General features: G+C 37.7%; 1 protein-coding gene across 1 annotated transcript in view; it reads right to left on the reverse strand.

Moving 5' to 3' along the window:
- The window catches only part of zgc:152891 (uncharacterized protein LOC767741 homolog), a 79889-nt gene that overhangs the window by 36547 nt on the left and 25236 nt on the right, over window positions 1-18106 (reverse strand). The window contains exons 2-4 of the mRNA XM_028798233.2: window positions 15747-15899; window positions 8922-9129; window positions 6734-6815 (exon numbers count right to left, since the gene is read on the reverse strand). Coding sequence (XP_028654066.1) covers window positions 6734-6815; window positions 8922-9129; window positions 15747-15899 — 443 coding nt within the window. The remainder of the gene's footprint in view (window positions 1-6733; window positions 6816-8921; window positions 9130-15746; window positions 15900-18106) is intronic.

Here is an 18106-nt window from a genome sequence, read left to right on the forward strand (position 1 = left end):
AAATAATTTTGAAAAGATGACAAAATAGAGTAACATTAGACTTTTTACTATACTAGTCAGACTGAATTATCTAACAAATGCTGATGCAGTGCTAAGTCAGTTCATGAAATGTTCAATTTGGAAACAAAAATGTATACTGATCAACAGTTAACTGTTCAACTGACAGTGCCTGTTCCCACTGAGAAAATGACCTAAAATAGACAGTAGCTTGTTGATCACATGTGATGGACTGAATATTCCAACAATGTTCCTACCACACATTTTCAACTGTTCACCCTTAGGAAATGGGCATTAACCTATTACTTAATTTATTTCTTATGTTAGTTACTTTGTTTCTGCTATATTAGGTTTGTTTTACTTGGAGATTGTTCTTATATTTCTTACTTTCATTCTTTCTTTCTTGGCTAATGTTTTGGTTTTCTTTCCTGGTTCTGTGGTTCCTTAGGTCTAGGTTGGGTAATTACAGGCTTTTTTTATACTTATTTTATTCAGGTTTTGGCCTTTTAAAGTTGTTCATAGTGATATAGGGAAATTGCTCACTTTTCTGAATGATGAATATGGTTTGGGTAATCCAATGTCACATATGTGTGCTTAGAGATTGTTTTGATGGTCCTGGTAAGTTAACAAATACTGCTGCAAAGCAAGAGGAGGCGCTGTCGCTAATGATATTTCCTGTTCTGATCGGTCACCAAGAGTGGAATCCTAGTCCCACCCACAAAGGGTAGCATCGGCTCCACCCTTCCAGGGCCCAAGCCTATAAAGTAGGGTGATTGAACGAAGGAGGTCATCTTTTGAATCCAGAGCAGGTTTGCCTGCTTGAAGCACCAACCACTACACCCAGGTAGGGCAAGTTTATCACATCAGTTTATTTAATTAATTGTACCTAGCCATTTAGGGTAGGTTTGGATTACCACACAACAATTAACAATTTAATTCTTAATCAGGAAAAAACATAGCCCTTCTTATAGTGTTTCAGTAACTGGTGCCTCTGTAACTTGTAGTTACATCTGATTCTTGCTGGTCAGCACATCATTTGCACAGGCCCAAGCAGCCTGCCTGTCTCAGTATGGTGGCTGAGACAGAACTCTGTTCTCTTCATGGAGGAATGGCAAGAAACAGAGAGATGGTCTTCTCTTCATGGCAAGGTGGTCAGAGAAACCGCATACCTTTGCTGGTCTCTCTCTTTATTGTTCTTCCACAGCCTCTGACACACATGCCCTTGAATACTTCTGAGGCCATTCACCAATGATATAGCTCATGAACAACCCCCATCCCAGTTCAGCTACTTTAAAGTGTGGGTGTAATATTCACAGTTCATGCAAGTTTGAAACAACTGTCTAATTTCACCTAGTCTAATGTTTTCTGTACTGCCGAACAGACTAGAAAGAAAAGGAACAATTAGGCCATCAAACTGGCCCAGATGGTGCTTTCTGTATCAATGAAACTCTGGGGATAGGACACTGGTTTCTTCAGCTTCCTATCTCTTTAATAGTACAAATAAATACATACAAAATGTTTAACAACTTACTGTATAAGCTAGATATCACTCATTTTACAATGCACTACCAGCTAGAATGAGAAGCACTTTATCATACACATGTAAAGCCATGAAAAACCAAAAATGTTTTGCAAAAACCCAAAGTGCTAAAATTTGAATATGACTAGTGGTTTCACAGTTAGTACTGACTGAAGCCTAGAATAAAGTCAGCTAAAATAAAACTGAGAAATGATATGATCAAGTGTTTCTTTTTAAAAGTTAACTATATGCATATTTTATGAAGGATCAAATATACAGTATGTTAGTAATTCTAAGTCATTTTTTAAGTAAAAGAGAGTTGTGTTAAGGAATTATCATAATATACAATACCAATATTAAAAGAGCAGTGGGATTTTCAGCTGTTCTCCCTCTCCCCACCTAAAAATACAATGCTCCAATACTGAGTTAAAATCCCATCCGTCACTGTCTGTGTGGGGTTGGCACATTGCATACACCCATGTCTGGGTGGGCTTTTCCCCTGGTAGTGCACATCCACATCTCAATGTAATGCAGTTTAGATTAACTAGCACTCTATATTGGCAAAGTTTTACCTGTGGATTCACTACTGAGAATTGGCATATGGCCTTATCAGGAGGGCACTCTGATTTGGAATAAGCACATTCTATACTGGATGAATTTACTGGAAATTTAATTCATCTGTTTTTAATTATAATATTTCACTGTAAAGTATTTACTTTCATTGGCTCAGAAATACTGCAGATTTAAGGGATGAATGAATTCCCTGTTCCTGCCTTGTGTACAGTGCAGCAAGGACTTGTTTCAATTTCTGCTACCCGGTATTTCAAAAACTGATTTCAGAAAATTAATATTAATAAAGAGAACATTAATAAATTAACTGAATCCTTATATTGTGCAGGAAACACATGAACTAATTCATGCACTTTTATGGCACTTCTGACAATTGAAATCCTTTACTGTCACACAGTTCAAACTGACCTATAGGCAGCCCACAATGTAATAGCAAAAGAATCTTATAAGACATTTGATAGGATTATTTTACTTTAATTCTTAGACATTCTGAATAGTTTAATGTTGACAGTCATGCAAAACACTCTGTTCATCTCAATTGACATCGTCAGCATATAATGCTCAGGGGATGACTGAATGTTCGTTGAGCTTCCATCTCTCTATGGTTGTTAAGACAAAAGTTAAATGCAGTGGGCAATGACAGATTGTATGACATGAGTTCACAAATGGTCATAATACAGAAAACAGACATGTAAAGTAAAAGGAAATGTAGTCAGAATCAGGAAGAGGTTAGTACACAATGGAGAAAAAACTATGAAGAGCAAAAGAAAAAAGTTGTACTTTACATGTCACCTCAGCTAAAACTGAACAATTCAGAGAGAGAATACCACATTAATTATGCTACTGATGAAATGGTCATTAACAGAAAAGTATATACAGGTTGTTTGCTTTGAACCAGGTTTTTAAGTAAGACTCACTCCAACTATATATAGTATTTGTTTAAATGAAATTATGTAAAAGAGTCTTCATCCTACAGGGGAAACTCAAACGACAAAACATGATAGAAGCATTTCATTATATAGCATACTGTATGTAGAGTATAATTTGTATGTGACAAATGAAATTTGATTTGATTCGAGACTGTTATAAATAACAAATTATATTGCTGAGTGTTTGCTCTGAGTGTTTGCAGAACATCTTTCCAGAATCAATAAATTTCACATTAACTATTTGTACATGAAAATGTGTTTTACAGAATTTATACATAATATCATACACAACTTCTAACTTTATGACTGCAGTTGTTTATCTCATCACCTAAGGATGTCAAATGACATGCCTAGATTTCTCAAAAGTTGACTTTTCAGCACTGTTTGAGATTTTTTCTGACAGCAAAAAATGAGCTTCATGACAAAGCTCATGTTGAGTAAATGTTTTCCAGGGATGATGAGTTCAGCCCCAATCATATCTGTTTTTTTTCTCCATTCTGTCTATCATGTTATGTAAAACCTGAGACATCAGACAGAATGGCCTCTCTTTGTTTTGTGAAGTCCAAAACACCTGCAGTCATTAGTCCTTTCAGGTACTTTCAGGTTATTGATCATTGGTTATCAGCTCTCGTATACACATGGGCCTGCCCCTAGGACTTAACAAGGGCAGGAGAGTCAAAGACTGGTTGGACTGAGTCTCTGGGGATGCCCGACTACATGACAGTCATACTACCAATTCACCAAGATTATGTGAATAAAGTCTGTGCCTGACAGTCGGTAGAAAATTACTGGAATGTGACAGGTCCTTAAGGATGTATACAAGGTACTAATTTCTTCCCTAGCTCTGTCTTATCTTTCTTGTTTTCTGATCCATTTTCTGCACATAGCCAATGAGCGTTCAACAGCTGAAACTTTTATCTCTAAATCACAAATTTTTTTCAGCATTGATCTTTCAGATTTTTTTTCCTTTGCAAATGCATTATAATGAGGTTCTTTTAAATCATGAATGAATCCCAGAAATATACCTTTAATTTGCAAACTATACATGATTTATCTATTCTTGCCTTACAGCATTCTTGGAATTATTGGACACTTCTTTGCTTTACTTCACTACAATTTCAAGATGGGCCTCGTCTAAATTTCCTTGTTTACAATAATCATCTTTACTCTGTAAATCAACTTGTGGAGATGCAAGCTACTAATAGTGCTTTGTGTATAAAATATACAATATACAATATGCAATGACTGATGAATTGAATGTCAGTACTGACCCTTTTAATATATTTTAATGGAAAACTAGCAATTTCAACTGTATTTCTGATATAGCCACAGAATTCTCACGCTCAATACTGAACTCTCTTTCCATATTATACTGTATTTACTATGGAAACCTTAGTACAGATCAGTCTTTTCAATGTTAATTCACTCCTCCTCACCTGACAATGACTTTATAACATGCGGTTTCTGACAGATTGACTTCCTTCTTGAGACCAACTCTTCTCAGGATATTTTATGTACATCTCCATTAGAAATCTTTCAAATTAAACAGAATGTCATCACCTACAGAATCCTTCTCAAAAATATGCACATAAACTCATTTAATGCCTTTGAGTTTTTTCTCCACAAAAAAGTACTAGAACCTGACCGCTACTTATTTAATGTCACTCTCAGCATAACTACAAAAATGATTACTGTGCAAAGTCATAATAATTTAAATCTAATAGTAATTAGGCTTAAATAAACAATTTCTTTAGCTTGTTTAATAGTTTAGTATTGTAGAACCAAGTTATAACTGAACTTACTAACAAGACACAGTGAAAAAAAATAAAAATGACAGGAAGATTCATGAATGAAAGAAGGGGACGAAGATATCTTTCATCAAAACCAATATATGATCAAATAATCAAAAACCAGAGCAGAGTTTCAAAAACCAGAAAGGACAAAATAAAGATTGTTATTTATGCAGCCAAATGACGTTTATGCATCAAGCTCCGATACCTTTTACATTGTTGCTAAAATTATATCATAAATGAGTACAACCCAAGGAATTATAGGAAGGATTACTATGAAGAAGTCTGAAACACTTTCCTACAATGGTGTTGCAATAAGATGTTGCTAAATATTATACTATTATCAGGGTATATTCTAGATGAGTTCCTTGTGTCTCAAAATCTTACAAACCATGTATAGCTTGTTAGAAACTCAACAGAAACTTGCACATAAAATACCAACATGCAAATCAACCATTAACACTTCCTGAAATTGTCTGTGCTATTGAATTTACAATGGAAAATCCTCAGGTGCAGGTAAACAGCCATTTTTTTTTAAATTATGAATTAAAGTTTAACCACTAGTGTTATTATTTAATGTTTCAAGAAGTGCTGTTTTTTGCTTTTTCATCTGTGTTACTTCTCTAAACCGCACATTTAACTGCAAGTTACATTATCTGTTTATTCACCAAGTATTCATTTACTTTCCATCAAACTTGTGAAGATCTTTAAAATGAACTGTATTCCGGAGATATTTTCATGTCATTCAAACCACTCTGTAAGAAATCTAAATTTCACAAAAAACATTTTTTCTTTGCTTTCAAGTTAAAGATTTTGTCTCCAAAAATTGTCTTACATGGAGACGTTTACATTAAACAAACCTGCTCTCTAAAGAACACACTGTTGCTCACTTTGTGCTCAACATAGATTAATACAATCTACTATTATATAATAAAATGCTAGGTGTATGTGTGCATGTGCATTGGTCAGTTTGGCTTTGGTGACATGATAGAAAGAGGCAGTGTTAGCGTGAGACACATGTGGGGAAGTGAAGGCTTAGGAGATACACTGAGAGTTGCCTTCAAAGATGAGAAGTACAAAAGTGGACAGGAGGCTCCAAGCATCTGAGAAGCTAGCATTATAGGAACACCAGTTAACAGGTGTTCAGACAAACAAGAATATTGAGGAAATGCGCTGAAGGTACATAGGGAAGGACATAGCAAATATTTTTAATGTATTCTGTTACCTGTCCTAAACCAGTCATTTGGCTTAGGAAAATAAAATACATCACACTCATTTTCCCAAGCTCATATTAAAATCTAGTCAGGCTTGTACCTAACCTGTGAGACATGTACCCTATTTACCAGCTTTTCTTTGCCACATGCTTTAAGTCTGCCCTTGGATCATTTTAGCTATGCTGTTGTATGCTCTTAATGTCACTGCAGGCCCTCATTTTAACTTGTTTATTCTACACTGTAAAAGGGGAGGAGGGTCATTTTTACTAATCAGAATGATAATCTAAAAGAAAAAGGATAGGGCTGTCCAAATTATACTACTGTGATTTTTGTAATTCAATAAACCAAAGAACGTACACTAAATAAACAAGCTTGTTGGGCCGAATGGTCTCCTCTAGTTTGTGAAATTTGCATTTTTATGTTCTGAGCAAAGACTCTTTAGTGCGTGATATGAGTAAACAGCTAAAAACACCATCTATCAATTTTCTGAACCCATTTTTTCAAAATTAACTATTGAAAGCCAGAGATCATAAACTCAGGAGGACAGAATGCTGAAACCTTACAGTGTACACTTACATATGCCCAGGCTCACGATCATTCCACTAAATTTAAATAAATCTGCACTTCAGTTGTGTAAGAGCAGAACTAGCATGCAGCCATTACTATAAAACTTTGTTACAGTATAGCTATCAGTGCTCATCGAAGTCCACTTACTTATACATCTTTCTCTTCTCCTCCAACTCTCTGATTCTGTGATCCTGCAGCTGCTTTATATCATCTTCGGTCACTTTCCTGGCTGCAAGTTTAAAAACAAGTATTGTCATCAGACACGGTGCAATCATAATTATAGCTGGTGGTGCACTCAGTACAGAGGTCTTAACAAAATAAGACCATACTGCCTAAACCAAGACAAAAAGCTAAGTATACAGGAGGCAATTCATGATGCCTAGGTGACAATGAAGTCTAGTACCCTCAACACAGGGGAAAATGAAGAGATATGTTTGCACAATCTACGTGTGAATGAATGCAAGTAAAACAGAATGTTAATTTTTTATTTATAGAAAGCAGACGGAAGCCAGTAATGTACAGAACTGTAAAATGGCTTGAATAAACACTTAATGAGCAAACAGGACACTTTGAAACAGGAAACTTCAGTTGTACCTAACTGCCATTCTTCACAATTGACACCATTCTTGGTTGTATTTAAATTACCTTCTCATACACTCATCCATTTTGGTGTTGCATGGTGCCAGACCCAATCTTAGCAGCGCTGAAGGCAAGATAGAAATCATCCACCTATGAGTGTCATGGCATTGCAGAGCACACACATCCACACGCCTACACTCACGCTGGGCAAATTTAGATTCCCAATTCACATAACATGCACGTATTTAAGATATGTAAGGAAGATTAGTACCTGGAAAGAATTCCCATGCAAATTGAGGCTGAATGTGCAGACTCCACCCCAAAGAGACTAAGTGCAGAATTTGAACCTAGAATGCTTGAGGTATGTGGCAGCATTACTAATCACTATATCACCTTGCTGCCATCATGAGAAAAACCTTGGGAAGAAATTCTCCATTTATTAAGGTAAAATTTACATCAGTTTTCTTTCTCTTCAGCTTTTTACTAAATATATAACTGACAGTATTCACTTTGAATAAATTTTAAACACCTTTTCTTAATACAGACAGACCCAGGCAGACATGGCAAATGCAAATAAGTGCTTTCTGCACTATATGTCAATGCACCTAAAAAGGCTTCAGTGATGGATCTAATTCAATTCAATTCAATGCATTCTAGCTTATAAACAGCACTTCTAATTATGATGACCATTATTACAAATACAGTATAAGTAAAATACAAAATTACATTCAAAAGGGGAAAACAATAAATTTCAAAATAACATGCAGCAAGTACAAAGACCAATTAATAGGGGAGGATGACTCAGGGCACCACAGTGTTATGTTTCAGCTTGGGTTACCCCCTTGGCTGGGGTCCAAATGTCCCTTTTATGTCTGTTTTGTCCATTTTTTTATGTTAACATTGTTCATTTAGTTTCTTTTTGTGAAAGTATCTTTTTATATTTACCATGTGTTTTGGGAGTGGTCCTCCTAAAGCACTATAAAGACTGAGGGAAAGCCACAGTACCTTACGACTTACTGAATGCACTAGCATTAGTGTGCTTTTTGCATGATTATTCTGTGTTGTTTGTGAATGCACTGGATGTTTGATCTTATGCTTTGTTTTTGTCTTTGTGTTCTGAATTTCTGCCTTAGGACTTGTTTTCCTTAAATTGCCCTTGCCTTTTCAGGCAACCCCTACTGTGACTTTTTTGCTCTTCTAAACTTCACTGTTTAACGGAGCTTTTTGAAACAATAAGTCTCTTTATTTATTAAGATTCTAAATTTGCCCTTTTGGTGACTAGCATGGGTTTATTGGTTTTCACCTCTCTTGTGGGCAAATTAGTCATTTTGGGACATGTTGTGTCTAGAAACTCTCAAGTTTATGACAATTAGGACTTGTTCTGATTTTGTTGCTGGAAAGATTCAGAAGTTTCTACATTAGCACATGCTCAGGAAGTGTTATGATTTTATGGTTTTGGAACATGTTTTACATGTTTCTGTTTTTTTTGGACCTCTTTGTTTTAAATATTTATTTTTTTAACTTACAAAAAAAGTTGCTTCATTCCCCCAATATGATGCAGATTCATTAGTGTGTTGCTTCAAAATACTAATTGCCCCCCACAGTTTCACGTTGCTTGAAACTCCACGGAGAAAAAACTTCCCACACTCTTTGATTGAGCAGCTTGGAATGCCAGAGTCCACCTTAGCTCCATGATTGTGCTGGTCAAAATGCCCCAAGTGGCCCTTATTAACAGAATTTGTCTTAAGACACTTACCCCATCCTTCTCTTAGAGTTATGGTGTTGCTGTCCTTACATAGCCACTTGTTGCAGGGAAAGTAATATTTCTGTCCATTCGGAGCCTCCACCCAAATGTCTTGGCAGTGCCAGTTCAGATCTGGAAAGCTTACTACTTGCTCTTTGCGTAGACTGACAAGTAGTATCTTGCCCAAACTGTGGTGGCAGGAAATTTGGGTCGAGCATTTCTGTAGGTAGAGATTAGTATATAAAGTTAATAAAAGTAGATTTCATTTAGCATATTAACCAAAGTAGGTTTGACTGCCTCATAGATTTAGTGCCCTGGTTCAAATTGCTCATCAAGCATTGTTGGTATAAGGTTTTCACATTCTGCCAGCGTCTGTGTGGGGTTTTCCACTTGGGTATGCCAGATTTTTTCCAACTTTACCTAAGATGTGTGAATCCAAATTGGCATGTGTGCATTTTTGGGACCAGTGATTGATTGGTACCCTGCCCAGGGCTGTTTCTTGCCTTGTGCACTGCTTGGACAAGTTCTTGATCCGTTCAGCCCTGAAATGGATTGCTCAGATCTGAGAATTTTATGTTATACTGGCAGTAGAGACAAACTCATACAAAATTAGATTTACATTGACAGATTCTTTTTGATCTGATTTTCATTTTCAGCATATCTGATGCACATCCTTGAATCAGAATTCAGATGTCTGTTATGATTCTGATGGTATGATTCTGTTACTCAGAATTCAACTTGAATTAGCATATTCAATTCTTAAGATTTTTTTTTCTGTTTTTTTCACTGTTTGGCAGATCATCATGGCATCCACTTGTACCCTTGTGTATAGACAGTGAAGAATGAAAACTAATCTATAGCTTTCTGGATAAAAAGGAATACACATTTGTTATATTTCACTTTGGAAAAATTTACTGTGTAAAGCAGAAAATTGGAAATATATGAATAGAAAATAAGTAATACCAGAAGTTACCCTTATGTGAAAAAATATCAACTGGTATTTGCTGCAAGGGGCTACATGTGATCAGACAAGAAGCACTGAATGAAAACCAAAAAGCCCCCAAAAAGCTTTTTTTCATGGTATCTTTTTTCCATACATAGAATGTAGTGAGAGGTCAAGCAAAATGACACCTATTATTGGCTAACTAAAAAGATTACAATATGCAAGCTTTTGAGGCAACTCAGGCCCCTTATTCAGGTAAGATGTAATGTAAATGTATTTGTAATGTAATTGATTACATCTTGCCTGAAGAAGGGGCCTGAGTTTCCTGAAAAGCTTGCATATTGTAATCTTTTTAGTTAGCCAATAAAAGGTGTCATTTTGCTTGACTTCTCAATACATTCATAATTGCTAACACGGTACAGCACCCTAGTACTACAGCCATTCATAGACTGTTATGTTATGATATTAATATGCTGCCACGCACAGGAGCATCAGGAGTGTCACATGGGTATAGGTGTGAATGATGGACGGCCAGCAGCTCATCCCGACCGACACACCCAGGACGCTAGATGGCATCTTCCCTGCAGCTTAGAGGTTCCCCGGATTCCCGCTGGGCATCATGGGAGATGGAGTTTGGCTTCACAACCCTGCTGAGTACCGTGGGTGCCACTGTGTGGCTCTGCAGGGAGACACTGGGATTTTCATTTCCCATATAGCCCGGAAGTACTCCCAAGTCATGGGGACGGAAGAACAGAAGTACTTCCGGGCTGAAGAAAAATGTAATTCTCCATCTGACCCGGAAGTGCTGACAAGTCACGTGAACAAAAGAGGAGAAGCACTTCCGGGTCAAGGACTATATAAAGGGCTGATGGAGACCCAACAGGTGAGCCGGAGTTGGGAGGGAGGGTGACAGAGCTGCTGGTAGGAGAGAAGGAAATTTATTGTGATTATTCATTGTGTGTTTATTGTGGCTGTGGTGCTTTAGAAGCACTATTTTAAAGAAGAAAATTAAAAATACTTCTTAGTGCTTTTAAACCTGTGTTCGGAGCATCTATCTGTTGGGGAAAAAGGTGGGCAATAGTGCCACCTAGCGTCCATTAACTTATAGGTGTAAAGAAACAAAGGTGGAAGAGTAAAATGTCAGACAGCCACTAACTCAATTTTGGTTTACTTTAGAATGGAGAACACCCTGGAAGATATTTGACCTTAGCAGCGCTTCCTCCATTACTTAAACCTATATCATCCCAGAAGTCCCTGTTCATTTGGGAACCAGTTTTTGAAGAAAACAGACTTTCATACAGCTCAGACAGTTGTACCCTGACCTAGATGTCACATGTAACTTTACTTCTGATTTATACACATTTTGACTAATGGACATTAAACAGAGTGTCACTTGGAGCTCCAACTCTTTTTCTTTCTCCATTTGCATTTTTTAAAATGCATAAACCAGACATTCATTTTGAAATATTACTTCTGCAAACACTGAAATTGGTTACAACTGAAATGCAAATATATTAAAAGACTGTTAGCCAAAATATCAGATCAAACTGAAAAATCTGTGTTGCAGTGTAGTAGGTTTAAAATATTATTGTGTCCTCAACACAGTCTCTAACTAACCAGGGTGGATTTAATGCAATGTTCATTTGAATAAGGCCATTCTGAAACTGTAGCTGTGTATCTTGTTATAATAACTGTCTCTTAAATTGAGAAATGGTAACTTCACACTTATTTAGATACATTGTGGATGCGGACATCTACCCATCTATTTATTTTCCAACATGCTTGTTTAATTTGAGAGTTCCAGAAAAACCCAGACCTGCTGCTTTTCACTTATTTAAAAAAAATTAATACCTTGCTTATTACATTATACAAAAATTTTTTTTCCTGAAAACCAATCAGACACTTAACCAGTAAAGGACCTGCATGCAGGAAATGGTTCCATAGTATTTGCTTGCTGTTTTATTGTATACTAGCCAACCCGCGGCGTAGCATACGCCACATAATTATGTATTGATGGGTGAACACTTGCTGAACGACACAGTTGTCCAAATGGGGTGGGTTTGTGGATACCACTGTGAGTGAATGATAAAATGGACCTCTGGAGAGAGCAACATTCAATTGTCTGTGACGATGGAGGCCACGCTGGTGAAAGTTTCTTTGTTGTTAGGGATAAGTTTCAGCACTTGTTCATTAAGGTGTAGCGAGTCTTCGTTGTTGATGCTTAATATAGCTTGTGTACTGAGTTGTTCCGGAGTCACAGTTGAGAAATACTTTTTTAATGTCTTTTAAGCACAGGGAAAAAAATTTACATGTGAAACATCCGTAATGTAATAAACCACCAAAAAAGTAACAGTGCAATAATACACTCTACGATCCGATCATTGTAAACAGAAGTGAAAACAAAATCGAGCCCAGTGCATTCTTTAACTGCCTTGTAGCGCAGTGGTAGTCTTGCTGCTTTGCAGTAAGGAGACTGTGGAAGATTTTGGGTTCGCTTCCCGGTTTCTCCCTGTGTGGATAGCGCTTTGAATACTGAAAACACCGGTATATCAATGTAATGAAGTATTATTATTCTTATGCGTCCAGCACTCGCTCTCTCTCGCGCGCACCTGTATGTGTGTGTGTGTCGCTCGCTCGCTCACTGCATGTGTTCCTGCAGGCATACCAGTAAGTGAATGAAAAGATGGAACTCTGGAGAGAGCAACATACAACTGTCCGTTACTGAAAACTGGTTTTGGCAGATACATGCACATCTTTTTGAAAGTTTGGCCCTGTGCCTTATTAATTGTCATCGCAAAGGCAAATCTAACAGGAAATTGTCTTCGTGTTAAAGTAAAAGGCAAATTATCCGCGACAAACTGTTTTACACGCTGCATACCAACGCGCGGCGTACTACGCCGCATAATCATGCCACTTTTTTAATGTTTTTTAAGCATTTGGAAAAAATGAACATTTGCAAAATCCGTAACGCTGCTTTCAGTAAGTACAATGCACACGCGTTTAATTTGTCGGCCACTTTTTGCCAGCCGTCATTTCTGGTTTGGGCTGCTTTTGCAGTGTTACCGCTTGTGCATATTAAATCTTGAAATCCTTCGAGTAACTAATTAACTAAGTAACTAACACCCACCCACCCAGCTTGCGAGAAAAAATGCGCCCGTTCTTTCATCATTTTGTTGCAGCCTATCAAAGACTTGCTGATCATGTTTTCTAGACTCAATATACTGTACATTGGCTTTTCACTCAGCGCGGGGGCGCGCATTCATCTCGGATTATTACATCCTGCTAGACTAATCTGCTACACGGCTGCATTTGAAAAACTGACTTATCCCTGATGAGTTTCACCGGCATTAATGATTAGGAATCTGGTTGGAACAAAACCCTGCATCCACAGGGGTTCACCAGGACCGAGTTTGGGAAACACTGCTGAACACAGACGAAACCGACTCAGGTGAGGAGTTGGGGCGGGTAAAGTAGTTGCAGCTATTGATTATTCAGTGTTCTTTGCCTGGGTGTCTGATCTGCTTGACGGGATCATAAATAAAAGGAAAACAATGTGAAGGCAAAGTCACAGGTGATCCTGTGGTATAGCGGGTCCACAGCTCCCCTTCAAAAGGCCATTTTTAAATAAATAATCATCGCACTCACAGCGTAGCGAGGGGCATGGAAGTGTGGCTGAAACGGTTTCCGGGTGGAGTCGTGCTGTGGGCATTTCTCCCCTGTGCAGTGTGCAAGCGAGTGAGGAGAGAGAGAAAGCCAGTACTTTAGAGTGCGCGAGAGCAGGCTCGAAGGCAATGTGTTCCTGTGGTATAGTGGGTCCATAACTCCCCTTCAAAAGGCCATTTTTAATCAGGCGACTGACAGTAGTGGAGTCAGGCACAGAGAAGGTCAGCTGCTGAGAGAGCATCTCGACTGTTGCAGGGCCTGCATTGGTGAAGCAGGTGAGACGCTAATGAAAAAGAGGCACAGGGCTTATTGGTTTTTAAAGACTGCTTCCTTCATTGTGTTTTAACCTCAGTTTTAAAGGATTGTTTTAAGGATCCCATGGGATACCCCTCGCAAACTGTTTTACACGGTGGGCGTGGCTGTCTTGCGTGCTTTCCATGGGTGTCTACTTGTCGGTGGCATAGTGAATTATATATATAGATTAAACCATAGAATGCAAAGCATAATAGTAAACTAAATGTAAAAACATTGAATAACACTGAGAAAACCTTGAACAACAGAGAAAACTAACACTGCAATAGTTTGCGCTATAGCACTACCAACTGCTGGCAAAAAAACACTTTTTTTTTTAATGAGTTTTAAGCACAGGGAAAAAAATGAACATATGAAAAAATCCGTAATTTAATAAACCACCAAGAAAAGTAACATTGCAACAATGCACACTACGAACCGATCGCTGTAAACAGAAGTGAAAACAAAATCAAGCCCAGTGCATTCTTTAACTGCCTTCCTACCTTATGAGTCCAGCCCTCTCTCTCGCGCTGCCTGTGTGTGTGCGTCTGTCTCTCTCTGGCACTGCCTGTATGTGTGCGTCTCTCTCTCTTGCACTGCCTGTGTGTGTGCGCGGCTCTCTCTCTCGCGCTGCCTGTGTGTGTGCGCGGCTCTCTCTCTCGCGCTGCCTGTGTGTGCGCGCGGCTGTCTCTCTCACGCTGCCTGTGTGTGTGTGCGGCTCTCTCTCTCGGGCTGCCTGTGTGTGTGCCTCTGTCTCTCTCTGGTGCTGCCTCTGTGTGAACCAAGGTTCCACTGAGGTTGACTAATGAAAAGTCAACGTGGCTCAGAGCTGCATGTGGACTGTAGCACAGACAAACAGAAATGACGGCATGTTTTCTGAGGCGTAGCGTCCGAGTTGGTGGGCGTGGCTGTGCGAGTTTTCGTCGTATCCAATGGTCTTAGAGTTGGTGGGCATGGCTCCTTCCTGCGTGCTTTCATAGGTGTCGTGCCGCTCTGGTGGCGGCTTAGAGAATTATATATATATAGATGATAACGTAAGGATTTGCAACATGGAGTGAGAACAATGCTTGGTTCTTTCTTGGTATCTTGTTTCAAGGTTTTTGTACAAATGAAGTCACATGAGTTTTTGCTGCTTTGTTTTTCCCCCTCTGAAACCAATATTTTCCTGTTTTGTGGTAAGATTTTATTATGCAAAGTTTCTTTCAGGCTTACTCATCCACACAATCTAAAGCACTATTATGTACTTAAAAACAAATTCTATGTATCATATTCTAATGTCTCTGAGTGCCCTGTCTTTAATATAACAGTTCCTCATACCTCCTTATTTATTATCATGTTACTAATTCATCATAAAATTGTACATTTACATTTATCCACTTAGCAGATATGTCAATGCAAGGAAATTTACAAAAGAAGTCAACAAACATCATTAGGTAAACATCAGTCTGAAGGACTGGTTGCATCAAATAAATTTCTTTTAATTTAGTCTTTAAAAAATATACCAAGGACTAGATCCTACCTGGCAGAAATGCTTATAAGCACATGGCTCTCTCAAACATGTTTTGGATATATTCTCTGCTTTAATTCAACTAAGCTACAATTTTCTTTTATGTAAATAGTAGGCTCGTGGATTGGCACAAACTCTTGTTCTTTAATACCATCACATCAGACAGAAAGCCATTCTGTTGTGATAATTATGCACTACACTTTATACCAGACAAATAGTATGGCCCTAACAAGTACCATGAGCTTCTTCAGCGGTTGTTTCCACCATGCCCACCAGTGTCCACCTGCCTTACACTTCACTCCATTCACCTGGGATCAAAGGCAACCAAACTGCCACCCTATCCCCTTGCACTGTTACCCCAATAGAAAATTGAAGGAACCAGTCTACCAGTCTGAATCATTAAAAAAATAAAATAAACATGCCACACACTTACTGATCCTGGTGACAGGTAGTCATTTTCTCTGCCCACTTCACTCTCCTCACTGGTTCCCTCTGTCCCAATAAGTGACACAAAGACACGGCTGTATGTGCCAGCATCAAGTTTCCTGGAGGTGACCACAGAGATGATATAATCCATCATTTTCATCTGCAAATAGGTAAATATATTAAAAAAACAGCCAAAAAAACATTGCAACTTTAATGTATTATCCTGGTATCCTGGTGAGACATCATCAATTCTTACATTCAAATATCTCCTGAAAACTCTCATCTACTCTGTTACACTTTGAATCATATGTTTCTGTATTGGTTGTTTTGTGTCATACTGACACTATTTTCATATCTATCACTATTCTTATTGTAAACGTCTTCTGTATATATTGGATTCACTTTGATGTGTTTTATAGTCTGTCTTTAGTAATGGAATGTTTTAAAATTCTCCCATTGTCTCAGTTTTGCTTGGTGCTGAAATATGCATTTGAATTTCATTGCAGTCCAGATTATTACTGTATACTGTATTGCTGTATACTTCATTGTTTCTGGAAGCATCCTGTAGTAGCACTCATTGAGTAAGGTCTGATAACAAAACATTTATTTATCAGTCTTTACCAAGCATGTTTAGTATATTGACATTCTACTGACCATAAAATTATTTCAATTAAAAATTTCTTGTTAGTAATGAACACACGCCTTCTAGACTACTGTGTAAATGGCAACAACAGCATTTATATGATAATGCATATGACAAAATTGCTTAAAACCAAACAGCTGGACATTTGAGATCCTCTGAGGTTCAGTGACGTGCGGTGAGGTTCATGGCTGGTGAGGCACTGACTCCTTCAGAGTTAGATTTATAAATATACAGTATGAACCCACAAAAGTAGCTTATTCCTCTATTCAATTGGCAGCTTGCACATTGACTGCTGGTTATGGTTTATATCTCATCAGCATTCTTTACACACACACGTAGGTAAGGTACATATTTTTTTCTAAGAAAGAACATTATATTTATAGTGACAAGAGAGAGCGGAGAGAGCGCATTTGCTCTGCACCCTCCATCAGTGGCGTAGCTAGAGTTTGTGCCGCTCGGGGCAGGGTGGTGTTTCAATTTGCCACCCTCCAACATATCTGAATATGTTAACCTATTTAAATAGAAAATTTAAATGATGTATAGAGAAAAATTAAGATACATTTTGCATAGATTTATTCATATATAGAGAAACCGCAATAATTTTTCACATATAATTATTCATAAGCATCAACTACACAAGCATATAGTATAGACGCACTGATAAGCTGTGTTCTAATTATTAGTTTAATATAATTATGCTGCGAAAACCAGAACCAGTGTAGTGTACAAGTGATAGGTGGGGATGTTTTCTGTGCAAAGAAAGAACGCATTTGAATTGATAATGAAACAAAATTATAAATTGTACATTAGTTGTTCATCTTCCTAGAGATTATTATCAGCGTAATGTTTATGTTTATTTTTGTTATTGCCTCCTAAATTTTAACTGCTGTGTCTGATGCCATCACAGAAGGACAGTCTGAAAATTATTTTTGAAGCATTTTGTGGATAAAAATCAGATAATTTTACTTTTTTCATTCATAAGTGATATTTTTCTGAACCCTGCTACTTACAAACGAATTGTACTGAGCCTTTTGGCCAATAATGCCACCCCCAAAAATGTGTCGCCCGGTGCAGACCACTATCTCCACCCACCCCTAGCTACGCCACTGCCCTCAATGTGTTCTAAATTTGCCATTGAAATTCCACAATTCCTACTCATTCAACACAAATGAAAGTATAGAGTGGTGTACAAAAAAAATGGATTTCAATTTTGACTTTAATTGAAATAATTAGTTGCTTTTAATTCTAATGCTTTAATCAATTTTAATACAGACTGTTCAACAAAAGGATAACAAGAAAAACAAAAGAATGTTTAATTTAAGGACAAAATTTAGTTTTTAAATATTGGACTGTTTTTTCTTAGTCTGATCCCATTTTTTTTATAAAATTGAAAACCGTTTATGGTCTTTCCTTTATTTGTAAATGAAGTCCATGCACCTATCCTTCTCCACCAAAATCTCTGTCACTTTCTTGTAAAAGTCCTCCTTATTTTCCTTTACTTTTAAAAATCTTAATGTTTCATTTTGGCAGTCAGTCGGAACAAAAAATAAAAATAAATGGACCGCTACAGTGCACTTGACTTTCTAATACCGTTAAATTATTGACTCCACGTAAAAGAACAGCAGCCACAAGCACCTGTTGGGCTCACATCTGCCCCCTTTGGTGTGGCACGGTGCTGTCTGCCTCACCTTGTGCCTTTTCACTGTAATTTTATGTCCAATCAG

Source organism: Erpetoichthys calabaricus, chromosome 3 (assembly GCF_900747795.2).
Source record: "Erpetoichthys calabaricus chromosome 3, fErpCal1.3, whole genome shotgun sequence".
NCBI classification, from domain to species: Eukaryota; Metazoa; Chordata; class Cladistia; order Polypteriformes; family Polypteridae; genus Erpetoichthys; species Erpetoichthys calabaricus.